Below are 27375 nucleotides of genomic sequence, written 5' to 3'. Positions count from 1 at the left end.
GAAAGCGGGGTGTGGGTGGCCCAGGAAGGCCCCGCACCTCCGCCCCACGCGAGGCAGGCGGCCCGGGGCGGGCGCAGGCCCCGGGACCGGCGGGCGCGCCCCTCCCTCCGCGCGGGCTCCGGTTTCCTGGCTGGCACTGCGCGTCCCGTGCTACCTGTTGGGGCGAACCAAACCCAACCCTGGGGCCGGCGAGCTGCCGGGGCCGGGGCAGCAGGCCCGAGCGCCCGCGGAGAAGCGGGCAGGCGCGGCGCCCGGGCGGCCCGCGGACTCTGCAGCCTCTTCGCCGGTAGCCAGATTGCTTTTTTCCGGTGAGGAGGGGGAATGGGGGAGGAGGGCTCAGCCGAGCGGAAGGGGGAGAGAGGGCGAGAATGCGTCCCCTTGTTCCCCAGGCCCCTGCGGGGGGCGGAGGCGGGGGCCACACCTGAGGGGAAGATGCAATTAGAGGCGGCGGGCTGGGCCGCGCGGCCCCGGGGGGAGGGGTGGCCGCGGCGGGAGGGAGGGGGGAGGGCGCTCCCACCCCCAGCCGGAGCTTCTCGGGTGGGCTTTCCCAGACGCCTCCAGGTGTGCTTTAGGGGAGTGGAACTAAGAGCCATAAAACCCGCCTCTTTCCTCTTTTTTGCCGGCGTGTAATCTTGTTGAAGGGGAGGCCCTTCCAGCACGTCTCCCGGCGCAAGCCAGCTCTTCCGTTGATGGACCCCCCCCCCCCCTAGCCTCAGTTTCTCCTTCCTCTTCTTTCTGGGAAATTGTTGGAGGGAAATATTACGGAGAGAGAGGGAAAAGGATGAGAGACATCCCTTCTCCCCACTTCTCCCCAAAATGGCCCAAAAATAAGGACCGAATGGGCAATTAGGGAGGAGCCTGGTTTAGTCATAATGGGAGGTGAGTGAAGCAGCCGTCCAAGGCGGTGGGGGCCAGGGGTCCCCCCCGCCTCTCCTTTGGTGAGGACTAGAGAGGTCTGACGCCCCCAGCTCTGGGCAATTTAGAAGGCAACAGCCAAGAGGGAGGTCTCTCAGGCCCCAGGACAGACATTCTCCCTCCAGCTTGTCATAATTGCTTTGCACCAGGTTGCTTTTTTCTCTCCCCCCTTCTAATCACAAAGAGCCTTAATCCTGGTGAAGACTGCGGGAGACGTGTTGGGGGTCGTTTTCTGGGAGGGGGGCGGTGTAGGGAGGGTGGTCCGGAGCCACAGCTGATAACTGGCGAGTTCAATGGGATTTTAAACACAGAGGCAACGCCCAGCAATTACCTGAGGACAAAGGGTTGGGGCCCCCAGGTGTGGAGGTCTGGACTTGGGGGGCAGGGGCAGGGGGCTGAGAAGGAGGTGTGTTGGGGAGGGGGAGCTCTTACAATCCCTCTGATTTCCGCAGGAATTTGAGACATTCTTTAAAACTCTAGACTGCCTCCCCCCAGCCCGGCTCTCAGACCCACCCCACCCTCCCTGGCTCGGGTTAGAGACAGCTTCAAAGGTGGACTGGGCCCTTTGTCTTGCCTCTGCTTTCTTCTCTGCCTTTCTCCGGCCCCTCCCTCCCTCTCTTTGACCTCCCCAGCACAGACGGCCTCTGGGGGCCGGCTCCAGAAAGCCCTCACTGTTTCCTTTCTTGCTTTTTGAGGTGAGACCTGGTGGGGAGGGCCTGAGACAGGGAGGAGTGAGGGAGGAAGGCAGCTCTGGAGGCCTGTGCCATCCCTGAGTGCCTTGCCCTGCCCCAAGCACCAAGCCTGGCAAGTCTTGGGTCTCTGGCTTGGCTCTCTGAACCTTCTCCCCACACCTTTTAGTGCCTCTGCCAAGTCCAGGCTCCATACCTAGGGGGCCTTGTCATATCTAGTGAAATCTATTCCAGCTGATTCCATCTGGTCTGGGGGTGAGTTCAAAGATGCTAAAATGAAGAAGCCAAAGGAATAGATCTGATAATGGGGTCTCAAGGGATTTAACATGTGGAAAGAGGGGTAGGGGGAGAAGACTTCCCAGAGGACCACAGACTACCCCTGGCTGCTTCTGTGTGCCGGAAGGTTCTAAGCAAGTGTGTGGGTGGGGGTGGGCAGTGTGGGGGAAGACTTAGGGCAAGATGAGCACATCCATCTCGGGGAGGATGTGACAAAGTGGAGGGAGCAGGCGGCAGGTGCCTCAGATCCTGTGTTGGTTAGGATTACCAAGACCTCCAGCTAAGAATAGCCTGCATATTGATCTCCCCTCCTCTGTGCTGTCCTCCAACAGCCAGATGGAGCAGAGGGGGACATCCACTTACTTTCTAGTCCTTACAAGCAGGCTACTATTTAAATAACTCTGTTGAGCCCTGTCCCTCATACTTTCAGTGGCCAGTGACCTCCTTGGCTTCAGACCTGGCTGTCCTCAGCCTCATATCCCTGGACTCTTTGAAGGACCGCCCCCCCCCCACACCTTTTTGAAGCTCTTTCCTCCTTCTTCATTCTCTCACTGGGACCCCACTCTTCCTGGCTCCTCTTTAGAGAAACATTCCCTAAGATTTCTGCCTTTCTCTTCTCTCCTTGTTCTTCCTGCTGAGTCTCTCCTAGCAATGCAACATGTCAGCTGTCACCACCTTGCACACCATTGCTTTCTCTCCCACACTTGGGAACTGCACCACTGCCAGGCCTCGCTGGGGTCTGTCTCAGTTACTACAGCAGCTTTCAAAGTCATGTCTCTGCCTCCTGACACCCCCACCTCCTCCAGGACATCACACAGTTTGTTCCCTGGCCCTACCCAACCCTAAACCACAGCTCTGCCAGTGTTACCTGATCACTAACAGACTCCTTAGCGTGGTTTTCAAAACTCCTGTACAATCCTGCTCAGCCTCCCTTCCCAGCCCTGTCCCTACAAGTCCCCTCTGGGGAGTTCCAGGAGCTCTGGTTTAATAGCCAACCAGCACCCTGTGCCTGGCTCTGTTCCTGAGGTTCCCACTGCCCAGCACACCTTTCTCCAGAATGCTTGCACACTGCTGTCTCCTCTGCTCCATAGACTTTCCTCCCCTCTGGGGCTAGTGGCAGTCTCTGGTGACACAAGTGTCTCTGGCTGCCGACTTGCCCTTCCCTTATGGCCTATATCACAGTTTTCTGGAACTGTACTTATTTGTGCTTGTGTAATGGTTGTGCTACAAAGCAAGTGTCTCAGATGTAGAAGTAGTAGGTCTTTGCCTCCCTCATAGTACCCAGTGCAGTATGTTACACGGAATAAGTATTTGTTGAGGGAATTAAATCGACTGAAGGTCCAGAAAGAAGTCATTGGCTCTGAGCCCTGCAGTCCCTCAAGATGGAGGCAGAATGAGAACCAGAATCCTGCCTCCACCCTCCATCCTTAGGTGGACTTGGGTGGGGAGGGGTCCTAAGCAGTTATCCAAATACTTATTTATCCCCTACAATGTACAAGCACTGTGCTAGCCCTTCAACTGACCAAAAAGATGGACAAGATATTATGTCATCCCTGGTCAAGATCTCAAGACACTTGAAATATAGGTGGGGGGATAAACCCACTTTTGGAAATTTTGGAACTTTTGGAAATCTCTCTTATACCTAAGATAGCAAAGTGGCATTTGGTACATCCCAAAAGAGGGAAAAAGGAAACAGGAGCTATTGGAAATAAGGACACTAATGTGCACAGAACTCTGGAGATGTGCTTACATGTAACCCCTTATTCAGGAGGTATTCCCATATAATGTGTGCACAAGCTTAGACTCAGAGATATTAACTCATCTACAGTTGCAGCTAGTGAGCATTACAGTCTAGGTTCTTGACGGTCTTCATCACCTGAGTGGGATGTTCTCTGCTTGTGACCAAGCAGGGAGGGTTCTCCAGGGTGGGAGAGTACGTGGGGATGGGACACTGGGAAAGGCTGGAGTTTGCATGATCTTTAAGAATGAGCAGGATTTCAGTTAGCAGAGAAGATATGTAAGGGAAAAATTTAAGAGGGAAAACAGCATGAGAAAAAAGATTTTGAGGGGCTCCTGGGGTGGCTTAGTAGGTTAAGTGGTTAAGCGTTGGACTCTTGATTTCAGCTCAAGTCATGATCGCACGGTTCGGTTCCAGGATTCGGGCCCTGAGTCAGGCTCTGCACTGGCGGCCCAAAGTCTGCTTGGAATTCTCTTTCTCTCCCTCTCTCTCTGCCCCTCCCCTCTCAAAATAAATAAATGAATAAACATTAAAAAGAAAAGAAAAAAGGTTTTGAGATAGGAAAATGTGAGGAGTGTTCAGGGGAAGGTGAGCAGTCCCTGGGTTTGGATAAAATTGCAAGTTTGCCTGGAGAAGTGGCAGGAAATGATTGGGTTACATGATGGAGAGTTTTGTGTGGCAGAGGCTTTGAGAAGGAGAGTGACCATGCAATTGTGGGGTTGGAGGTTGGGAGAGAGACTGGTCTGGTGGCAGCATGCTGTGAACTAAGGCTCTGGGGTCCCTGAGACAGAGGGTCCAGTGCATAGAGGTGGGGTGTGTGTGTGACTTCTAAACTCTTTGGAGAAAGTGTCATTTCCAGGCCCTCATCTTTCCCTTTATTCCTTTGGCCCAGTTCTTCATCACCTTGCCCTTCTCCTTAGGTGCCCAGGTGCCCTCATTAGCCTCTCCAGGAGTTAATGTTTAGATAGCACAGGGGGAGAGTCCCTGGTGCTCCCAGCCCCAGCAGGCTGGTGCATGGGGCGGGGCAAGGGGCAATGGAGTGAGACAGAGAGAGTACAGAGAAGCCTGTTGCACAGGCCTTGGTGAGGGGGCTGGCGGCAGGGCCGAAGTCCAGCTGGGACATCTGGCACCAGTGATCTTGCTGCAGAAAGGAGCCAAGAACTAGTTGGGGCCTGGGACTGCCTGCCTGAGAGGGGCAGGAGCCCCAGCCCTTGTTGTGGACGAAAGGGGCCATCCTCAAGGCCTCAAGGCACTCCTGAACTTAAAGGTATGCTAGTCCCCTTAGTAGCTGTGTATGGCCAAGTGGTACCCAGGAAGCCTACCCTGGGGCCTGGACAGTAGGCACTGGTGTTCAGTGTTGCCTGGCTCTAGGGGAAAGATTTTGCCTCCCCTCTTATCCCAGCCGAAGGGGAGAGAGGCAAGCACTGGGAGGGGGGATGGTCTACTGGTCTTGAGGAGTCTAGGGCCTTCCCAGGAGGAAGCCACTGGTGACAGAGCAAGTCTCACTGTAGGACAATAGAGGAAGTGGAGGTGCAGCAGAGGCAGGCAACAGAAGGGTCTCCTGGCCTGGCTGTGCCCTCCCTGTGAGCACCAATACACACACACACACACACACACACACACACACACACACACACCAGGATCCCTCTCAGTAAGGAATGACCTTGACAGCTACCATGCCTCAGGTCGACAGAGGGAGCCCTAACTCTGCAGTCCCCTTGGTTCCAGGGCTGGCTGGTGGCAGACTGTTCCTACCCAAGGTGGCTCTCCCACCCTGTGGAAGGACATTCCTGTAGAGTCGGGGGCAGTGAGAATGGGCCTTGCAGGATTGGAAGACTCTGATTCTCCTCTTGGTCAAGGGGAATGAGAGGAGGAGATGCTCAGAGATAGCCGAGGTCAGATGTGGGGCAGACTTCTGGGCCCGAAGCCCTGTGTCCACCCCAGCCTTCCTGCTGGAAGCCACCCTCTGACCCTTTAACATAGGTCATTCCTCCCTGTTCCTATCACTGTTCCCCAGCTGCACACCAAGCTTTCTGGAATGGAGGATGCTGCCCAGTGCTGCCTCCCTTTGCAAGTTCGGCCTGCTGTATGGCCCTGAATTAGAGCTGTCCTGAGGCCATACTGGGAGCCAACCCCAGAGCCTTATGGAAATGGGGAGGGGAGACTCAGTGGGAGCCCTGGCCCATGCAGCTACCCCACCCCCACCTCAGCACCGAGGCAGACCTCAGGCCGCCTCCCTCCATCACTGAAGAGGCAGTAGGAGTCACAGCCGCCTCCTCCCCCCTCCCTGCTGCCGCCGCGGCTGAGCCGGCAGGTTGTCTTGGCAACGGGAGGCGGAGAGGAGATGCGCCGAGGGATGGAGGTGTATGTCACCGAGGAAGCTGCCGTGCTCCTGCCCCACGCCCCAGGCCCCTGAAGGTACCGGAGAGCCCTCCCTTCCCCCTCCCCTTGCCCTTTCCCCTGGATTCCCCCACTCTATCCGAGAAGGGCCTTGTTTCACAGACGAGAATGCTCCCTTCCTCCCAGGCCATAGAGACTCCTACCCATTTCTCATGATCTACCTCATTCCAGGCCCCTGTCCACAGCTGTCCTTCCCCGCACCAGCTCATTCCAGCCCTACCTCTGGTCACCCTTGCACCGGAAGACAAATCTCCTGGGGTGGCGTTGTCTGGTGGGGGGCAAGTGGGAGCAGGACAGGAACCATGGTAGTGGGAAAAATCAGGGGTCCTAAAGGGCTGAGGTGGAAAAGCACCTGGTGCTTGGTCTCCTGGAGGGTTGGCAGCAGGGTCAGGGCACTAAGGGTGGGCTTGAAGGGAGGGAAGCAGAGAGGCTGTCTGAGGCTGGCAGTTTACCCAGAAAGGCCTGATTCCCCCTCCTCCGAGGCTGTAGCCCCTCCTGCCACATCAAAGGTACACCCCCTCCTGCATCATGTCCTGACCTTTTTTTTCATGGTTAGATGTTTCTTTTCTCACCCCCAGGCTTTCTCATTCCTTTCCACAGGGCCCTCTCCCTAGCCACTCCCCAGCAGCTGAATTCCTTCTACCCTTCCTCAGTCACTCAGCTGCCTGCCTTCTTCATTTCTCCATTCTTTCTGGAGCCCATCCTTTGAAATTCATTCTTCTCTATCTTTCACTAACCCAGACATCCCTCCCTTACTGTCCCTACCTGTCCCCTCCTGTCCTCTTTTCCTTGAGCAAGAGGTCTGGAGCACACTCTCACCTGTTCCCCTCAAGACCCTCCCCCTGTGATTTTCCATTCAGATACCCCAGAGCCCCCTCCCCAGATTCTAGATTTCCCGAAGGACAGCTCATACCATCAGCTGACCGGCTGTGGGCAGTGGTTACCAGGGCAACAGCAAGGGCTGCCTAGGTAGGCAAGTCTGCTGTGAGGTGGAGAGACTGCTGGGGCCACGGCCAGGGCCAGCCGGCTGAGTTCCCTCCCCTGCCCCCCAGGGGTCAAAGATGAACCACGCTCTGCTCTGTGCCCACAGAGAACCAACAGGCCAATGACAGGGTCCTGGACTTGTGAAGGTTTTCCCAGACAGGGAGGGCACATCCTGTAGTTCTGTGCTGGGACCTGGGCATCACCTGGCCGGAAATTCCCTTTTGATGAAGCTGCCCCAGTGAGAGATGGAGTCCTTCTCACAGTTGCCAGGGGATTCTGGTAATCTAAGGGCCAACCCAGTCTCTTGTGCTGAGGACCTGGTTTTTCAGATCTTCCCATTTGTCCCTCACCAGGAGGGGGTTAAGCCTTCCTTGAGTGACCAATTCCGGCATCTTTGCCCTCTCCCTACCACTGAGAATCTATGCCCTTTAGCACCCCAGGGAGGCAGGACCTCAGAGGCCTCCGTTGCTGCTCTTAGGCAAGGAGTAGGAGATACAGGTGCTGGGAGAAAAAGGTGTTGTCATCTCTCAGTTATCAGTAGAGCCCCCTCTGCCCCCACCCCAACTCAAATTCTGTTTATGAGGAGGCTTGAGGGGCTGTGTGTGTGTGTGTGTGTGTGTATGAAAGTGTGTGAGCATGGAATGTTGCAGGGTTGGGGGTGTGGGAAAGGGAAAAAGGCCAACAGCTCGCGAGTCTGCTTCCGATTCTGCTTCGTCATGATGCCGGGTTAATGCTCCTCTTGTTTGAAACGGATTGAACTGCAGCTTTGAGCTAGGTGGAAGCGCAGACACATACAAACACACACCCTCAGGCCGGCCACACGCTATCAGCTGGAGGTGGGGAGGGTGCTGTGGGGGAGCCAGAGGCCCGCCCGCCAGACCGCCAGACGCAGGCTCCAAGCGCAAGCCTGTGGAGAAGCAGGGTGGGGACGAGGGGGTGGGGGCTCAGAGGGTAGGTCCCCTCCTGTGCCAGCTCCCCCCACCCGCCCACCTACCCCAAGCCGGGTTTTTCCTGCTATTTGTGCTCTGGGAAAGCACGGCTGGGTTCCTGGAAGAGACGCCTATTACCTTGGCTCTGGAGAAAAAGCGACAGCGCTGGGATCTGGGCCTGTGCCTGCCCAGCCCAGTCTTGGGGCCTCAGAGCATCTGGGCAACACTGTCTGGGAAGAGGTAGGTGGCAGGGTCTCCCATCTCTCTTCCCCTCTCTGGGCACTTTGGGCCACAACCCCTGCCTGGGAGTGAGGCTCTGGGTGGTGGCACGGATCCCCTTAGAAGGGGTCGGCTATGGCCGCTGTTCAGGGGGAGAAACCCTGGGACTAGCTGGGTTTGATCTCATCAAGCCTGATTTGAGGAAGAGGGCTGAAGGTTCATGCTGTCACCCCAGTGCCCCCTTCACCTAGCTGTGCTGGGCAGAAGTGCAAGTGACGGAATTGGGGGGGCACTGGGGTGGGCCGGGGAGCTGTTCTTTCTTTGCTGAATAACGGGGAGTGGAAGGGGTTGTCCCCCTCACTCCCAATGTGCTGCAGGTTTTGAGGGGGAAGCACTACACACAGACACCTGAATGCTGTTGGTGAGGGGTGTGTTCCTTGGGAGGAGGTACCTGGTGAGCCCCTTTCTAGCCCTTGGCTGGCCAGGCTGGGGTGAGAACCAAATGCAGAATGATGTTGGGTGGTAGGGCGTGGCTGCAGGCCTGACCCCTGCTCACTCCTGGCCACTGCTGAAGTGCTTGAAGAGGCTGGGGGCTGAGCAGACATTCAGGCCTGTGAGGATCCAGAGGCAACCCCTTGCCAGCCTAGCAGGCCAAGCCCCCTCCCTGGGCAGATGCACCTAGTGTTTCCCTCCCAGGGGACTGTGTTGCCAGGGTTTGAGAGTCAGGGGAGCAGGGGCAGGTGTAGGAGAAGGAAGGCAGTCATGCTTTGGGAATGGGGAGCAGGGAAGCCACCAGGGAGTGGGTAAATGGGGGGCATACATGTGCACAGCTCAGGGAGGGGGTGTCAGCACGTGATGCGAGTGGTTGTGAGCATGGAGAGCGGGTGCCAAGAGGATCAGTGGGTGGGTGGGAGTGGGTGTCAGTAGCACTGTGTGTCACTGTGTGGGGGCCTTGCTGGGAGAGTGGGGGCGTGATCTTGCAAGCAGGGTGCATGGGTTCTGCAACTGTGTTTCAGGGTGGGCTCTTGCCTGTGTGGGCAAAGTGCTATGTCCACATGTGTCTTGCCTCAGTGCTGTTGGCCTCTCCTTATGTTCAACACCTGAGTCAGGCAGTTCACCTGGGGATGCAGGTCTATAGGAATTCCTCTTTTGGGGCGCGCGCGCGCGCGTGTGTGTGTGTGTGTGTGTGTGTGTGTGTGTGTGTGTAAACATCAGAGTAAGGATACCCTCAGAATTCAGAAAGCTGAACTTGGGACTCAAGATCCTTGCATCTCCCCGCAGCTCTATCAATCTACTTTGTACCAGTGGCACCACAATGTACCAACAGAACCAGCTATAAGTAGAGACCAGAGCAGAAGCATGCTGAGGACCAAGTAAGCCTGAGGAGTTGGGGGCACACAGAAAGAGGGGCCTCTTCAGAAGGAAGGTATAGAGAAAGAGTACATCAACACAAGAGAAGTCTAGGAGAAACTGAATGAAAAGATGCATATTTGTATGAAGTGGGGGGAGTGGAAGGGGCTGCCTGGGCCCAGTCCTGCTGTCATCAGGACCAAAGATGGGGCAGGGCCTTGAGCAAGTGGGTTCTCAGGCTGGGGCCCAGATTTTGGGCCCACCTGTCCTGCCTGATGCTTCAGCAGAGTGTGAGAGGGTGATATATATATAGTGTTGGTATTAGAGGAACACCAACCCTAGTCCTAGCATATCGAGGAGGCCTTAAAAAATGGGGATGAGGAGAGAAGGGAAGAAGGGCAGGCACAGGCCTGATGGATGCTCCATGAACTGCTGGCCCAGAGCTGGGAGCCCTCTCCTGGCCTTCCTGCACGTCCTTTTGGAGCAAGCATGGGTGCCCCCTGCGCACGCGTGCACACAACCACCCACACCCACCCACCCACACGTACACCCTCAGGCCTCCCTGGCTACTGCTGGTCTGCTCCTGCCCACTCTTCCCCTCTCCACCCCAGGATGGGATGCTGTTTTGGGAACCAGTGACCTAGCTGGATCCTTCCTTTATTTCTGGCACTGAATTGTTGCCACAGTAACTGTGGGGGTGGGGCTGGGAGCAGGACAGTGTGAAAGGGAAACAGAGCCAAGGGAGGAAAGATGAAGAAAGAGTAGAAAAAGGGAATGGAAAGCAGAGAGTGGAGAAGGAGCAGGGAAGGGGCAAGGCAGGCAGTCACACTGTGAGTGAAACTGGAGAAAAGGGAGAGGGGCAAAGTTCCTGCCCACACTGACCCCAGCCCACTTGGACAGCTCATTTGCCTCATTTCACAACTCACTTACTCTCTGCACTACCCGCGCCCAGGCTGACTTGACCCTGCCCAGGGGCACAAAGCCCCAGTCCCCCAGTCTCCCTGTTCCTTGTCCACAAGTCAGGCCAGCGGGCAGGAATCTGGGTGGCTCCACCATGTAGGGTTAGCACTATATAAGGTTAGCCCCAAGGCCCAAGTTCAGATTGAAGTAGGATCTTCAGAGACCCACTGAGAAGACTGTCCATTGGCTTTAGCCTGAGACAGGCCTGGGTAGCAATTCCAGCTTGCCTTCTGTTTGTGTGGCTTTGGCAAGTCAGCCTCTCAGCCACAGTTTCCTCATCTCTAAGTGGGGAAGGCTTGTGTGGAGGGTAAAGAGGATGTTATGAAAGTCCACGGCACAGTGACTGGCACAGAGCCAGCGGGGGTGGGCTTAGGATATGAGCAGAGGCTGGACTGGAGGTCCCCAGCTGTGGTTCTGCCCGCTGAGCCTTCATTTCTACAAGTCCAGGGAGGCACAGCCAGGCTAGTCGGCTGGGATGGGTGCAGAGGTCTTATCACCCCCAGCCCAAAGCTGAGAGGTTCTAGTTGCCATGGAGATGCGCAGGTGGGCAATGTGAGGTGGGGCTGGGCTGGTGGCTTAGATAAGGCAATGCTGCGGGGCTGGGGGAGGGTGGGGTGGAGAAGGAGGGATGAGGAGCCCCAGTGTGTGATGGGAGTGAGCAGCTGGGAAGTCCTCTCCACCACCTGGGCTTGCCTGCCTCCACAGCCTTTCTTTCTTTCCCTGTCCTTCCATCCTGCCCTCCCTTCCTGCTGCAGCCTGCCCTTTTGGTCTGGTTCATAGGAGGTTTCTGGGACCGAGGGGGTGCATGTGCATGTGCATGTGCAGACACAAGGGGTGTGTACGGTCGGGAGAGAGGGTCAGGACTGGAGGAGGGGAGAGTGGGTGTTGACTTGGGAGGAAATTAGCTTTGGGGGAGGGGGCCTCTTGTGGGTGGAGTAAGCAATTGCCTGCATAATGTGATTTGAGAGAAGCCAAGAAATCCCTCCTTTCCTCCCTCTCGCCCTCTCCCTCACTCTCTCTCCTGAGAGAGAGAGAGAGAGAGAGAGAGAGAGAGAGAGAGAGAGAGAGAGAGAAACTCCACCCCAAAGCATTTTTCCTTAAAATTTCACCAGAAAGAACTTCACTTCTTAAGGCTAGCCCTAAATTAAAATGTAGTGCCCTGGAAGAGTAAGAGATCAGTTTGTCAGCGTGTTTCCTAACACACTGGGCACTGCCAAGCAGGCTCAAAGGAATGTGGCTCAGAGTAAGGGAGAGGAGACTCTGAGGCTAAGGGGATGAGACCCAGCACAGGGGACTGCCGCAGGGTTGTGGACAGCTCTGGAAAGGCCCGGGCAACAGAGCAGACACATCATTATTTTGAATCCTGTTTCTGAGTGGCTATGCCTGAAGGCCAGTGTTTGTGCACATGTGAGTGTGGGTTCAGGGCGATTGTGCACTGCAGTGATGTGGCTGGTCTGGTACCCTTCCCCTCACTTCTTGCCTGGGCAGTTACCACTCTGATACACAGTCATTGCCTCATCCTGTACCTCCCTGCCACACACACACACACACACACACACACACACACACACACACACTGGTGCTCGAGGGGAAGGTGTCAGGGCCACCACCAGGCTCAGCCTGAGGCTCAGAACACATGGAAACTCTCAGTTCTCCCTGGCAGCTCAGCCATCCACACTCCCCACCAGACCTTTTCTACTGCCTTTAGCTTCTGCTCACCAACCTGTCAGATCTGCGTATGGCCTTATCTGTCACTTTTCCTGGGAAAATAATGGCCTCCCAATGGGACTGGCCCAGGCTACATGCTTCTGTGTTGTGGATACCCAACTTTCCCTTTCCTCTCCTTCCAGGGAAGCCTAGAGTTTTCTTTCCAAAGCCAGCCCTCCACTTGGGCCTGAACCACATGCCTCTCCCCTGCTGGGATCCCTCTTCCCTCTTCAATGCCTACAAGCGTGTTCAGGTCTTCCCTTTCTTTAAACACCTTCAGCCAATCGGCCTCCTCCAGAGCCACTCTCCAACCCTCTCCCACCCTCTGTCACACTCTTCTTGCCTATGTGCTATCTAGGCCAGCCCTGACAAGGGAGCCTCACTACTCCTCTGGAAATGCTCTCACAGGCCACCAAACCAGAGAGCCTTCACTCCCTGCAACACTTCCCGCCTTCTCTGGGCCAGGGACTCTTGGCTCCATGACCTTCTTTTCTCAGCCCCACTTGCCTACCATTTTTCTCCATATTTATTACACTCTTACTGTGCACTAGATACACTCCGTGCCCCCAAGGAGCTGGCCATTCCGTTTCACCTCTCCCTTTCATGCCATCTGTGACTACTCTGGTCCCCTTGGTATTTCCCAGGATGCTGGTTTTAAACTTTTCTCCTTTGACAACCTCATGTGCAAAGTACCGTCTGTAGTCAGATGGCTTCCAAATCTCTATTTCCAGCCTGCCCCTCCCTCAACCTCCTGTTCCTCCTGGATGTTCCCATGGGCTCATCGACTGCACCCACCTCAACCTCAAAAAGTGAACTCCATGCTTCCCCTTCTGTCTCTGAGGGCAGCCACCTCCCCATCCCCCAGGGGTTCTCCAGATCAAGTCTGTTTTGCACATTGTGCCTCTAGGATCTCTCCCTTTTGCCTCCTTTCCATCATGGGCCTCATACCCAAGTCAAGGCCCTCACAAGCCCCTGCCTGACTGCTGCCGTAGCTTCCAGGCTGGTCTTTGTCCACACTGCCCCTTCCTGTCCAGTTCGTATTCCAGGCTGAAGCCACATTCAAAGCACTGCTTGGGTCTGTCACTTCTTTGTTTGAAAAAAGTTTCTAAGCATTCATGGCTCCTCTTGCCCACAAAATACAGTCTGAATCCCCTAGTCTGGGTTGGAGGCCTCCATAATCTGACCCCTGACCTCCTGCATCAAACATATTTCAACCTTATGAGCTCTATAATTTAGCCATATGTGCTGTTCCCTAGCCAGACCCAGTGCTGCTCCCCATATCTCTACTTTTGCTCATGCTGCTTTATCTCTCAAGAATCCATTTCTTCGGTTTTTACATGAACTCAAACTGGGCATTCAAGGCCTACCTCGAATACCTCCTCTAAGGGATCTTTTTTATTATTCCTTTCTCAACACCCCAGCAGGAGTGATCCCTCCTCCTGTGACTTCTCATGGCTCCTTATATTATCTTATCTAGCACATGTAATTTTCTGCTTTGCACGCAAGTTATCTATATACATGCCTCATTTCTGGAGGGGCAGCTCGGCTCCCCTGACTCATCTTTCTGTTCTCCATAAGGCTTATCACTGAGTGTTGTCTGTGGTTACTGAAGAATTAGGTACTCAGGAAGTATCTGATGAATGGATAAAGCAATATATGACTGGGTAGGTGGGTGGATGGATAGGTGGGTGGATGGATGGATGGATGGATGGATGGATGGAAGGATGGGTAGATACATGGATGAATGAGTGTTTGGCTCTAAGGCTAAGCCAAGTATATAGTTAGTTTGACAATGGCTACTAACACAGTAAAGATCAGAGAGGAGTGAAAAAGAACTAACAGCTCTTGAATATGTATTAGAGTTTACTCTGATCCTCAGACACCTAGTTAAAAGCATTACAAAGTGAGAGCTAAGAAGGCAAGAGAAGGATAAAGCTCTGGAATGGAGTCTTTCCATGGGAACCAAATACCTAGTGTGACTCTCTGATGGCCAGAGTCCTGTCTTAGACAAGCCTTGACTCTAGAATTTCAAAAAGACTTGAGAAATGTGGCAGATTTTAGTCTATCCCCACAATGCACCTGACACGGCACTAGGCAGGCACTTCGAATCATGCCAATGCTGAAGAACAGTCATTTTCAGCTCACAACTCTGGACAACTTTTTAACCTGAGCCTCAGTTTTCTCATCTGTAAAATGGGTCTACCTTTGCTGTTGAGGGGGGGATGAAACAAAATCATTCTTTTAAAGTCCTTATCAGAGGCACCTGGCTGGCTCAGTTGGTGGAGCATGCGACTCAACTCTTGATCTCAGGGTTGTAGGTTCAAGCCGCACACTGGGCATAAAGATTACTTAAAAATAAAATCTTTAAAAAAAAGTGCTTATCAAAATACCTAACATGACCATTCAAAAAATGGTATCTATTGTTATTGTTTTGTCCTCCAGAAGTTAGCACTCATTCTGGTTAGTGAAAAAACATTTTCTGGCATTAGGCAACATATAATCAAGGGCAAAGTTATGCAGGTTTCTTTTTCAGTCCCACTGGAATTCTGAGAAGCGTTATAAGAAGGCCTAGAATAGTAGGGGAGGCCTCCCAGAGGAGCAGAGCTTAGGATGGCCCCTGAAGGACTAGTGGGTTCTGGGAGACATGGAAGGGGACAGAGAATAGTGGAAAGGGCATGCGCAAAAGCAGGGACATGGGAATGAGGGCTGCTTTTGCAGCAAGCAGGTGGTTTTGGTGGGGGAAAGAGGGTGAGCAGAAGAATGGCCTGATACAAAGTAACAGGTGATAAGATTGGGAGCACCAATGACCTCAGTCTTTCATTACCCCCTGTGGTAAAGAACAGCTACAGAAAAGACACAAAAGTTCATTAGCCCTTGGGGAAATAGAAATAATAATAGTTAATACTCCACATAGTAGAATTTATAATGTTTTAAGCATTTCACATTTTATAACTTATCTAATACGCAGAGCCACCCCATGACATAGATACTATGACTGTCTTCCATTTTACAGATGAGAAATGTAAGTACAGAGAGAGTAAGTAACTTGCCCAAGGTCACACAGCTGCTGAGTAGCAGAGTCTACTCACTCCCAGGTACTCTGGTCCAGAGTTCATGCTGCCTCTTCCCTGTACCTTCTGTAGCCATCAACTCTCTGCACTCTAAGGCCCATGGCCACCATGGCTGGAAAGTCAGCCAGGCATTCACTGAGTGGTTATTATGTATCTAGTACAGGCAGTGGGGGGATGGGAAGATTGCTAAGGGAATCAGGGATGAAGGGGAATACATGGACTGTGGCCCCAGGGAACTCATAATCTGCAGCAGACAAGACCCAACTCCCCAGGAACAAAGAGGCAGCAGTGCCAGCTGGGATGCCTTCCTGCTGAAGCTAGGGGCCCTGCCTTGTAGAGAAGTAGCAATTCAGAGGACAGCCTCAGCACAGGCATTCTGAGAAGGCTGTGCAGAGCTGGGATGTGGCCTCGACCCCAAAGGGGACTCTATCAAATGCCTGCAAGTGAGACTGCCTGCTGGACAGGGACAGGGACACCGAATGTGGTCTCCCTCCACGCTCCCCTCCCTTTTTCCAGGAGGCCTCCCCCAGCCCATGACAGGGCCACTTCATGCCAAGTCAGTTTCACTGCATCTCCACCCAGTCTGTTCACCTGATAGGTTCAGCAGGTCCCTCTGTGTTAAACCTGCCTGGGATTTGAGACACAGGGGGCACAATGGACAATGGATTGAGTAGGGAGAAGGACAGGCGCCAGCACAGAGCCAGGGAGAGAGGCCACGGCCTTGGCCGAGAGGAGTGAGAACCAGGGCTTGAAACCGGACTGCAGCCCCAGGGCAGGGCAGGTGTGACAGAGCCGGAATGTGAGGCTGCACCGGAACGGGTGACCCCTGCAGTCATTTCCTTTCCGGCCAGAGAACAATGGCTCAAAAACAAGTGCAGTCCCTCCGCTTTTCCCGCTTTGCCGTCCACACGCGCGCTCGCTTGCTTACCCGGGGCTGAGCGAATGGAAAGCCTGAACCCTGAAGGGCGCTGGCTCCCTTCCGCCCTGCTCTCCGGAGCTCCCAGAGATCCGGGGCCCCACCGCCCTCCCTGGCACGTTCTTCCCTCCCAGGCCCGGCACTCGGTCACCAGCCGGGAGAGTTACTGAGGGATGAGGACGCCACAGCCCGGTGGAACGCACTTTCTGCTCTCGTGGCCCCGAGCGCGCAGCGCCCAGGAGCCGGGCAGAGCCTGACGCCCTGCCGTCAACCCTCGCGCACGGGGCTCTGCGGGTGACCGGACCGGCCAGCTCCCTACTGCATGGAACGGCTGCAGAAGGTGCGCCGGAGGTGCCCCCCCCCCCCCCCCCCCCCCCCGTCCCGGCAGTGCGCGGCCTGGGCACCGGGTGGGGCCAGGCTTCCCCACCGAGGGTCAGGTCGGGAGTCGACGGTGCCACCTGCTGGTTGCCTGCAGAACCGCACCTCGGGGCCCCAGAGGCCTAAGGAAGCCCTCCCCTGCCCCAGCCCCACCCTCCTTCCCTCCCTCCGCCCGGAGGAGAGCCAGCCCGCACCCGGCCCTGGCACGCACGCTCATTCCCACCCGCCCGCCTTTCACTCTCCCCAGCAACCACTTACCTCCCCTGGGAGCGTCAGCTCCTCCCGAGGCTCCAGTGTTCCTGGCTCTCCCTCCAGCATCGTGGTGAGTACTTCTCGGCCACCAGCACCCCCAAGCTGGGACAGGGATGGGGTGGGGACACTGCTGGGCCACTTCACCCAGAGCCTCCCTGACGATGGTCCTGCCAGGGCTGATGGGCAGAGAGAACCCAGAAATCCAGAGAAGGTTCTCCACACCCCCCTTCTCTGGTCTGGTCCTGCCTCATTGTACCCAAAATGCTAGGCGAAGGATTATCATTTTGTAAGGTAACTCTCTAAACTCTTAAAATTAAAATAATAGAATTATTAACTTTTAAGAGCTGACATCTCAGATGGCTGCCCATTTTCTTCCTAAGGCCAGTATTCTAGGTGAGGCTTTTGGCACATCTGTTCCATTCACACCATTTCCCTTCAGGCCAAGATGGACAATCAGGTGCTGGGCTACAAGGACTTGGCTGCCATCCCCAAGGACAAGGCCATCCTGGACATCGAGCGGCCTGACCTCATGATCTACGAGCCCCACTTTACCTATTCTCTCCTGGAACATGTGGAGCTTCCCAGAAGCCGGGAGGTGAGGGGTGGGAGGCTCCTCTTGGACAGGACTTGGGGGAAAGGGCTCCCCCAGCCACACCGGGTAGGAGGTGGAATCCCTCTGATGCTTCCTTTCCTGGTGGCCAGACTCCAAAACAAGAAAAGGAACTGTGGGCAGAAATCAACCAATGGTCAACCCAGTGTTTGTGGAGAACAGGCAGAGAGACAGGGCGGAGGCTGGAGGATAAGCTCCATGCAGAGAGTGGGGAGGCCATGTTTGAATGGCAGCCTCACAGAGCCGGTGGTGGGGGCGGGGGGGGGGGGTTATGGAGGAAAAGGGTGTGAGTGGACAGAAAAAGCAAATTTGCCAAAAGCCCTCAGGAGCACTGGACGAGAAGGCTGGAATTCCTAGCTGAGTGACCTGCGTGAAAGTATGGTTTCAGTTTCCCCTCCTGTAAATCAAGGCAATACATCTGCCCTCCCACCTCACCAGCTATTTAAGTGTGAGAGAGAACTTGTGGCAGCTACTTTGTAAGCCGTGTTCCAGAAAGGGGTAGTGTCATGGCTGAACTGTGGGCTGGGGGCAGGCTGGGGGCTACCCTGCTGGGAGCCCAGACTCCATCCTGGCTGCTTGTGGGTCTTGTCCCTTCCCCTGGGCGCTAGGCTCTGAGGACAGGGTCAGAGCCACCTTGAATTGGCCCTCAGGGCACAAGCACACTGCTCCAAGATCCATGGCTTCTTCATACATCCAGAGAAAGAGAGGGCTCTGCCCAGGAGAGCACTAGGATGAAGAAGGATGGAGGGCCAGTTCTGGGAACTGGCAAGGACTGAGAGAGAAGAGGTGGCTCAGAAATTGGCCGGGCAAGGGTGCAGAGTTGGGCGGGGGATGAAGTGGCCCTTCCGGGGCTCTAGGGATGAGGATTTACCCCTACCCTTGTGGCTCTGACCAGCCTCCTCTCCATCCGCAGCGCTCACTGTCACCCAAATCCACATCCCCCCCACCATCCCCAGAGGTGAGTCTGCCCCACACCTGACACTTGCCCGGCTCCCCTCCCCCACACATATGCAGAGCCCATGGGATGACCTCATCCTGTTGCTGACCAGCTCTGTGTCCATCTGTCTGTCTGACCCAGGACCTCATTTAACCCTTTCTCCCTGGGTCAGACATCATCAGTAGGTCGAGTCCTTGGATACCCTTCCTCTGCCCTGGGGTTGGGGGCTTGTGGGCTGTCAGGGTGGGGGGAACAGAGATGGTGGAGTCAGGTGAAGCAGTGTCTCTCTGGGTTGGAGAGGGTAGGGTGGGAGACCTGGGAGCTTCAGTGAACCACACTTCTGTTCTGCAGGTGTGGGCAGAGAGCCGGTCCCCTGGAACCATCTCTCAGGTTTCAGCCCCAAGAGCCACTGGGACCCCACGGACCAGCCTACCCCATTTCCACCATCCTGGTAGGCTTTACTGTCATTGTGGCTGCACCCTTTCCCTGGGACCTCTTTTTCCTGCAGGAACCCAAGCCTTTTACTGTCTGTCCCCCACTCTCTGGGTATATGCTCACTATGGAATTGGCTGGAACCCCTGATGGCAGGACCACAGGCGGATGGTGCCTTCCCTCCCACCCAACTAGAAAAGTGGGAAAAGTCCCAATCCCCTGAGGGACAGCTCTAGGAACTCCAGTTCTGTCTTGGCTCTTGGCAGGAGCCCATGAATTTCCTGCCTTCTTCCATTCCATTTGTGCCTCCTCATTGACCTGGTCTCGCCCACCATCAGCATATCCTCCTTCTCATCTGCTCTTGCTCCCTGTCCACAGAGACAACCCGCCCAGATTCCAACATCTACAAGAAGCCACCTATCTACAAGCAGAGAGGTGAGGGTTCCCCTCACTGACCTGGGCCGCTTTGCGCCACCGGCTAGGGGACTGTGGGAGAATAGCTGTTCATAACAGTATATAACCTCTGCTCTGTATTCTTTGCTGTGTGTTGTGTTTACACCCATGGTCTCACAGGTGTGAAAGAGGACAGGAGAGGGAGTTAGGGGCTGGGCTAGGCCGAGGTGGCCTGGCAGGGGGTATGGGCTGACCCTGACCTTCACCTGCAGAGTCCATGGGAGGGAGCCCTCAGAGCAAGCACCTCATCGAGGACCTCATCATCGAGTCCTCCAAGTTCCCTGCAGCCCAGCCGCCTGACCCCAACCAGCCAGCCAAGATTGAAACCGACTATTGGCCATGCCCCCCGTCGCTGGCCGTCGTGGGTAGGACACTGTGTTGGAGAGGGGAAAGGGAGGCCTGGGATACTGCCTCCCGAGAGCTGCTGTTGAAGCTCCATGAACCCACCCTCTCCCCATGCCCACCCCACGTCCTTCATGGCCCTCTCAGCTCATCGCCCTTCCCTGTGTTCCAATGGCTCTTGGTGTGTGTGGCCCTGCTTGTTAGTCTTTCATTCACTTTCCTTTCATTTGGCCACTCAGCAGACGTTTACCAGAAGTCTGCCTCCCAAGCTCTGTGACAGGAGCTCTGGGAAAGAGAAAGAGGAGCAAGACAAGGGTTTAGTCCCCTGTAAATTTAAGTCATGTGAGTGTGCATTGCCTACTCAGCTTTACCACAAGGCTAGAAAACGTTACCTTTATTTTATTTTTTTTGCAAAATAATTTGTAGTGTTCTCTTCAAGGTGCAGCCCAGTTGCCACGCACAAAGCCAGCACCTGACAAATGCTTGTTGAGCGAATGGCTGATTGACGAGCCTGCTTTTGCCTGTGTTCCCCAGAGACAGAATGGAGGAAGCGGAAGGCATCGAGGAGGGGCGCAGAGGAAGAGGAAGAGGAGGAAGATGACGACTCTGGGGAAGAGATGAAGGCTCTCAGGGAGCGTCAGAGAGAGGAACTCAGTAAGGTAGCATCTCACTACCCCCCAGACACCCTGCCTATATCTTCTTGGGGACAAAAGTTCTGGTTCACTAGCTGTTCTGTTCTGAATGGTGTCATGCCTGAAGAACATCCTTGTAGGAACACGAGGAACCCCCCTTCTTCCCAGGACTTCAGCTTGCTGTTACTGAATGGACACCAGGACCTCGTGCTGCTTTTGGGAAACACTAGTTAATTTAGGGTCAAAAGGAAAGAAAAGGGTGCCCCCTCACAGTGCTAGGCTTCAGTAGACTAAGTTCACGGGAAGAGGAGCAAGGAGAGAGCAGGCCACTGGTCTCCAGAGCAGGAGAAAGGGTGTTGGGGCTCCTGGAAAGGTCACTGACGGTGGCATGGACTTGTGCTCTGGGATGCAGAAGCCACTAGGATACAGTTACACTGAGCTGCGCTGATTCCTTGCTCTCCAGGGTGGCCAAACCCAGTGTGGCAGTGCATCAGACAGTGACAGGCCCCACAGGCTCCAGGGCACCACCGAGCCACTCGGAAACCAGTCCCCAGTCCTGCCTGCAGATACCCAGCTCTGAACCTTTTAGAGATGAGAAATGCGGGTAGAAGTCTTGGACCCATCTTCCTTTCTCCTTCTCCAGGTTACTTCCAACTTGGGAAAGATGATCTTGAAAGAAGAGATGGAAAAGTCATTGCCTATCCGGAGGAAAACTCGCTCTCTGCCTGACCGGACACCCTTTCATACCTGTGAGTGCCATGGGGTGGGGGGGCTCCGAATCATCTGGCCAGACCTTGAGGCCAGAATCGGAGTCTGAGTTTGTTTATCATATGCCCAGCTCTGTGCTCCTGCGGTGTAAGGGACAAAAGATCGTGTCACTGGCTCAAGGCACTCGTGTTCTCCTTAGGGCAAGAATACCAGTCATGGAATAAGACTAAAGCAGAATTAGCAAATTTTGTTTAACTTATCAAACACTTATTGTGTGTTCAACGTATGCTAGACATTGGGGATTATAAAGAGTCGAAAATATAGTCCTGTCCTTCAGTAGCTCCCGGTCCATGGGGAAGCTGACATGAGAATTACGGTCAGTGCAGTTTGGGGAGGTGTTGTGGTGACATGAGAGGCACACAGTGAGTGCTTCGAGAGGATCATGACTGGGCCTGGGGCTGGAGAGTCGGGGAGGAGGGTAACTAGGTCTTGAAGCGAAAGAGTGAGTGGGGGAGAAGGGCATTGTGGACACAGGACAGTGTGCGAGCAAAGGCAAGGAACAGGAAACATCCTGGCCACCTTACAGGGCCTGCAGGAGCCTGCAGTTACAGAGCCCAGAGTGTGCCTTGGGGTGGCAGGGATTAGCCAGAGAGACGGGGGCAGGGGGGGTGGTGTCCTGGGCTTTGGGTACTAAGCCCTCTAAATCACTGGAGTTTAGCCTGGACTTCCCTAGAGCAGGGTGGCTGCAGCAGAGGGAGGGAGAGCAGAAAGCCCAAGCTGCAGCAATGAGGCCTCTAAAAGCCTAGCCTCAGGAGCCACCCAGCATCACTCCTCTGCATCCTATTGGTCAGAGCAGCTCATGGGGCAGCCTAGACTCAAGGGAGGGAGAGGCATTCCACTGCCTGAGGAAGGCAGTGGTACAGAGGCTCACGGGCTGGAAGAAAATGTGCAAGCCATCTTTGGAGCCACTCTACACATTTCCCAATAGTCTGGATAAGGACTAAAACTGTACGTAGGTTCAGAGGAGAGGCGTTGGGTTTGAGAAATATATAGGAGGTGGAATCAACTGGACTAAGTGGTTGACTGGCTGTGGGAAAGGAGAGCCGAGTCAGGGTCTTGGCTTGGGTGCTAGGTGGGGACATACCTGGAACTGATGTGATGAGGGAGGAAGGGATTGGATGAAAGATGAAGGGACTGGTTTAGAACATGTTGGGCTTGAAGTACATGTAGGTGAAAGCTGGGTCTTACTGAGTTGGAAGCTTGAAGGGCAAGTTGAGTCTTCAGCTTGTATGTAGTGGTAAGAGCCCCAGCAATGTCCAGCTGGAGGTCCCAGGAGGAGGCCCAGCCTCAGGATGTGGGAGGTGAGCCTTAAAAGGCCCCTTTCTCTGAGGGCTGGGGACTCGGGTCTGGGAGCAGGCCACATGGGAAGTTGAGGTTGTCTGCTGAGCGGAAAGAGGGTGAGGCTGGGTGAGGTTGGAAAGGTTAGGACCAGACGCTGCAGGGGAGGGGAACCGTTGCCAGTCTTTCGGACTGTAGTGATGATCATCCACGCAGTGTGGGCCTTATCTCTGTGGTTTGCAGGCAAGAGTTGCTGGCTGATCCAGGGTTAGAGTTTCATAAGGCAGGTGTCGAGGGATGAGGGGCTGGGTGAACTGCTGAGTGGTGGTGAAAGTGGTTATATACCCCACCAGGGGTCGAAGGTCCCAGGGGAAGCAGGGAGCAGGGGGATCAAGACACTGGAGGTCCCCATGAGACTGATGGACATTTGTGCTGGGAATGAGGATGCAAGGAAGCCGCAAACAAGAAAGGTGCTGTGGCTGCAAAGTGGGATTCCCAGGCTTCAAATGTGCAGCAGTTGGGGACAAGACCTAGGGGGTGGCCATTTGGAAGGGCTGCCTGATGGGGCTGAGGTGAAGGCCACAGAGGGGGTGGGATTCAAGGAGCCGTAAGGGTCATATGTGCTTGGACATCCACAGGGTCACTGAAGGTCCCCAGGATGATATTTCAGTAGGATTGGGAAGAGTTACAGTAAGGTCTTTTTAGAGAATGTAGAATAGTGAAGGCCGGAAGAAAGAAGCAGATAGAGAGATGTCCCAAAGGTTGGATTCAATCTTCATGTTCTTTTTTAACGTTTATTTATTTTTGAGACAGAGAGAGACAGAGCATGAATGGGGGAGGGTCAGAGAGAGAGGGAGACACAGAATCCGAAACAGGCTCCAGGCTCTGAGCTGTCAGCACAGAGCCCGACGCGGGGCTCGAACTCACGGACCGCACGGACCGCGAGATCATGACCTGAGCCGAAGTCGGACGCTTAACCGACTGAGCCACCCAGGCGCCCCATTCAGTCTTCATGTTCTACCAGAATTTGCTATTCAGTCAAAATTAGCTCTTTAACTTCCATTTTGGCCTTGCAGAGTTGAATGGCCAAATATCTACCACACCATCATGTTTGGCATCCCTGAACTCCTATGTGACCAGTGATCACATGACTGCTTGACTGCTTACGTTACTGTCATAGCTAATCAGCCTCAACAGTTTCAGAATTGTGAACAGGCATGTCATTCTGACTTGATGGTAGTGTTGAAATGGTCACTTTCAAACGTAAATGAGCATTCTAAAAATAATTCCAAGTGAAAATCTTCTGATATGCTTTGTAGGTTGAAATTCTATCATTCATTTGAAATATAAATGTATACTTATCACAGAAATGAAATGCTTCAATAGTGAATGATCATTGTAGAAACAGATAATTTCCTATACAAAAGTAAGAAGTATTTAAAAAAAAAATTTTTAATGGTTCTTTATTTTTGAGAGACAGAGACACAGAGCGTGAGCAGGGGAGGGGCATAGAGAGAGACAGAGAGAGGGAGACAGAGTCCAAAGCAGGCTCCAGCCTCTGAGGTGTCAGCATAGAGCCTGATGGGGGCTTGAATTCACAAACTGTGAGGTCATGACCTGAGTCGAAGTTGGATGCTCAACCCACTGAGCCATCTAGGCGCCCCTTAAAAGAATGTTTTAAGAAGACAATTCCTTATAATTTTGAATCTGTCAAGGCTGAACCTTCAAACAAATTGTTTATCAGGGCACGTGTCTGGCTCAGTCAGAGGAGCATGTGACTCTTAATATTGGGGTCGTGAGTTCAAGCCCCACATTGGGTGTAAAGATTACTTACATAAATAAATACATACACTTTAAAAAAATGTTAATCAAAATGATTGCCATAGATTGCCAATGATTTCTAGCATTTGGACATGAAAGAGTTTTGAGATCTGGGCAAACTAAGAATCTTAGGTACAAAGTTCTCTTTAGGAAAACCTGTTACTGAAAACCAACAATATGTAGAGATAGAACGCCTAGTGATCCTATGAAATGTGTAAGTTCAAAGTGATATCTGATCTTGCACATGTGAAGTCCCTCTCTAGATATTTTTAAGTGATCTCTACACCCAGCATGGGGCTCGAACTCATGACCCTGAGGTCGAGAGTCGCATGCTCCACCCACTGAGGCGGCCAGGCGCCCCACAAACATGGTGTATACAGACTTCTGTGCTAGTATACTGCTGCCACAGTCTAGCAGCTGATGGCGCTGAGGAAATGATCGTTTCTGTATGATAACGTCATACATCTGAAATGTGATTACTAGCATTGCTAATTGTAAATTATGATTCCATCCGTCATTTTGACGAAATTTCAGATATATTTCTGTAGTCCAGAGTTTCATCTTATGACGGTGAGCCTCATCATCTGACTGTCACTGGCCAACTATCAGTTTTGACACTTGGGCATTTCGTCCAGATGTGTGTTTGTTTAGAGAGACAGCCCAGAGCTGCCAGCACAGTGCCGCTTGCTGAAGGTAATGGGCAAGAGCCAAAAGCCAACAGGGGCTCCCCGGGCCCCCCAGGTCTGCCCTTCACGGCCCTGCCTCTGGCAGGGGAGGCCAGGGAGGCAGCCCTCTCAGGAATGGCTGTCCAAAGGCACCGACCAGGCCTCTTGCTCTCTTCCAGCCCTGCATGCAGGAACATCAAAGTCATCTTCTCTCCCCGCCTATGGCAGGACCACTCTGAGCCGGGTAAGGTCCCAGACCAGAGATCAGCGCCTGCCAGGGAAGAGTGTGTCTTTGGGCACCTCTGAGGGACTGAGCTACTTGGGCATCCTGAGGGCACAGGAGACCCTTAAAGTGAGGGGGAACAGTGTGGAATCCTCCAGCTTCCTTCTGATCCCTTCATGTCCTTTCTAGCTACAGTCCACAGACTTCAGCCCCTCTGGGAGTGAGACTGGAAGCCCAGGTGAGAGGCAGGGCCATCCAATACCAGGCGAGCAGGGAAAGAAAGGGGCCTCAGCAGGCCCCAGGGCAGCCCCGCGTCTGTGATGTGGGCTGGGCTGTGGCTGGAGGTTGGGGAGGCTGAGCTGGCAGGCTTGGAGGCCTGCTGACCTTTGAGCTACCTCCAGACAATGACTCTTCTCTCCCACAGGCCTGCAGGTGAGTGCCTCCTGGAGGGGAACACATGGAGCAGCAGAAGCCATGGATGAGTGACAGGCAGCATTGGGGGAGGGGGGTGTGGGGCCACAGAGGCCTGGTAAGGACTCGAGAAGCCCAGGGTAAGGCTGGGGAGGTCTCCCTGCCCCACTCTGGCTCACTGCGGCTTTGGTCTCCCCAGAACGGAGAGGGCCAGAGGGGGAGGATGGACCGGGGGAACTCCCTGCCCTGTGTGCTGGAGCAGAAGGTGAGGGGCAGGGGCAGAGTCAGGGGTGGTGGGCCGGGGACAGAACCATCTACAGTGGGGGTGGGCCAGCCAGCCGGGGGGAGAAGCCAGGGAAGTGAATGCACTAAGGGGTTGATGATGGGAGGGGCAGCAGGGAAGTTGGGGGACATGGCTGGCGAAAAATGGCATGAGCCCTAAGGGCCTCTACAGGCTGATAAGGGGCCCAGGGAATTGAAGGGTTACACTGACAGGAAACTCTATGAGCCTAAGACTGCCCCTTCCCCTCCCTGCCCAGATCTATCCCTACGAAATGCTGGTGGTGACCAATAAGGGGAGAACCAAACTGCCTCCAGGTGTGGATCGGATGAGGCTTGAGGTATGCGGAGGAAATGTGTGGGGTGGGCTTAGGTGCCACTAATGGGGTGCCTTCCCCTGCCTGATGGGGAGAACCGGGGGCCTCTTTGAGTGCTCCCTTAGTCATTTGGCCAGCCCCACCCTGCACCCCTGTTCCTAAGCTGCCCCTGCGTGTCCCCTCTACAGAGGCATCTGTCTGCGGAGGACTTCTCAAGAGTATTTTCCATGTCTCCTGAAGAGTTTAGCAAGCTGGCCCTGTGGAAGAGGAATGAACTCAAGAAAAAGGCCTCTCTCTTCTGACCACCCCTCCCACTCCTTGACTGACCCTGTCCCCTGCTGCTTCAGGGCTCTGGAGCTGGGGTCACTAGACCCCAAAGCATCATCCCTTGGGGGAGCAGGGAGGTGGGGTGGAGGTAGGGTTGACTCCATTCCCCAGGTGAGGAGGAACCAAGACCTCTGCAGTGCTGGGGTTGTAGGACATGAACTTGCTTCCCCATAATGAGCTAGGGGGGGTCTCCTTCCCTCATCCCTGGTCCTCACTGCACAGGGCAAACCCAGTCTGGACTCCAGCACACACAGAGTTAATGTTTGCACCCTCTCCCCACCCCAACCCCACATGAAGGTCCCCACAAGAGAGTGAGGAGAAACGAGGCAGCATTAGTGGTCAGGCATGTTGGCTGTCTTGACCAAATGGGTGGGTAGGACCCTCGGACCTGCTAGGAGGCAGGTGAGGGTGGGAAGCAGCCAGGCAGGCAGGGAGAGCCCCAGGATGCTGTGTGCACCCAAGCACACCTCCTCACCTCACCTTGGACAGCTTCCCCTACACCTGGGCCTCTGGCTTCTCTGACTCTTAGCAGGAGCAGGCTTGAACTCAGCCTCTAACAAGGAGGCCACCCTGCCCTCCAGCTCACCTTGTCCTCTCCTTGTGACCCCTAAGCTTCAGAGCCTCTTGCTCCAGCCCTGTGGCTTCCCCAGAAGCCTTGGCTTAGAGTGGAGATGTTGCAGAACCTCAGCCCGCCGTCAGCCTGCAGGCAAAGTCCGCTAGACTTCTAGCACCCAGGTCCCGGGCAGAACCCAGGCCTTCAGGCTCCTTGGATGGGATCAAGAGGCCAGGCTGAGTGTCCTGGCTAGCAGGTCCCGTCCATTCCCACGCATCCCCCACCACGCTGTCTAAAGAATGTAATTTATTGGGGCACCCCCCCAGCTGCTTTCTCTCCTAACTCTCTGCCCTACTTTAATCACACTCCCAGCTTTTCTTCTCTACAGAAACATATGTGTATATAATTATATATATATTTTTGCCTGGGGCTGGGTTTGGTACCTGCCCAGACTCTGGCATCCCTTTCCACTGTGTGTGTGTGTGATAATGCTGTGGGAGGGGGACTCTGCTTGGAATTAAAAGGTTGCACTGGGCCCCCAAA

The 27375-nt window shown here is 54.4% G+C and overlaps 1 protein-coding gene across 11 annotated transcripts; it reads left to right on the top strand.

The window, feature by feature from the left end:
• Positions 1-100: 100 nt before the first annotated feature.
• DMTN (dematin actin binding protein) lies at positions 101-27375 on the top strand. Of its 11 annotated transcripts, none has more exons than XM_043562253.1 (16): positions 101-308; positions 16289-16494; positions 16780-16854; positions 17224-17379; positions 18308-18352; positions 18683-18782; positions 19142-19198; positions 19429-19581; positions 20093-20217; positions 20834-20939; positions 24902-24966; positions 25135-25183; positions 25370-25377; positions 25556-25621; positions 25896-25976; positions 26141-27375. In XM_043562253.1, the coding sequence occupies exons 2-16, from the start codon at positions 16477-16479 to the stop codon at positions 26252-26254; spliced, it is 1218 nt and encodes a 405-aa protein (XP_043418188.1). In that variant the 5' UTR covers positions 101-308; positions 16289-16476; the 3' UTR covers positions 26255-27375. The 11 variants fall into 11 exon arrangements, with proteins under 11 accessions (XP_043418188.1, XP_043418196.1, XP_043418230.1 ...); XM_043562225.1 differs by lacking the exon at positions 101-308 and adding an exon at positions 5909-6036; XM_043562231.1 differs by lacking the exon at positions 101-308 and adding an exon at positions 7927-8171.

This window comes from Prionailurus bengalensis, chromosome B1 (assembly GCF_016509475.1).
Source record: "Prionailurus bengalensis isolate Pbe53 chromosome B1, Fcat_Pben_1.1_paternal_pri, whole genome shotgun sequence".
NCBI classification, from domain to species: Eukaryota; Metazoa; Chordata; class Mammalia; order Carnivora; family Felidae; genus Prionailurus; species Prionailurus bengalensis.
Note: the sequence above shows the minus strand (reverse complement) of the source record. Positions and strands in the feature narration are given on the sequence as shown.

What these genes read in the sequence shown, in the direction of transcription:
- DMTN (XM_043562253.1), top strand. An exon ending in CCCCCCCACCATCCCCAGAG is followed by an intron (nt 18,353 to 18,682) that starts GTGAGTCTGCCC and finishes TCTGTTCTGCAG; the next exon opens with GTGTGGGCAGAGAGCCGGTC. An exon ending in CCTGTGTGCTGGAGCAGAAG is followed by an intron (nt 25,622 to 25,895) that starts GTGAGGGGCAGG and finishes CTCCCTGCCCAG; the next exon opens with ATCTATCCCTACGAAATGCT.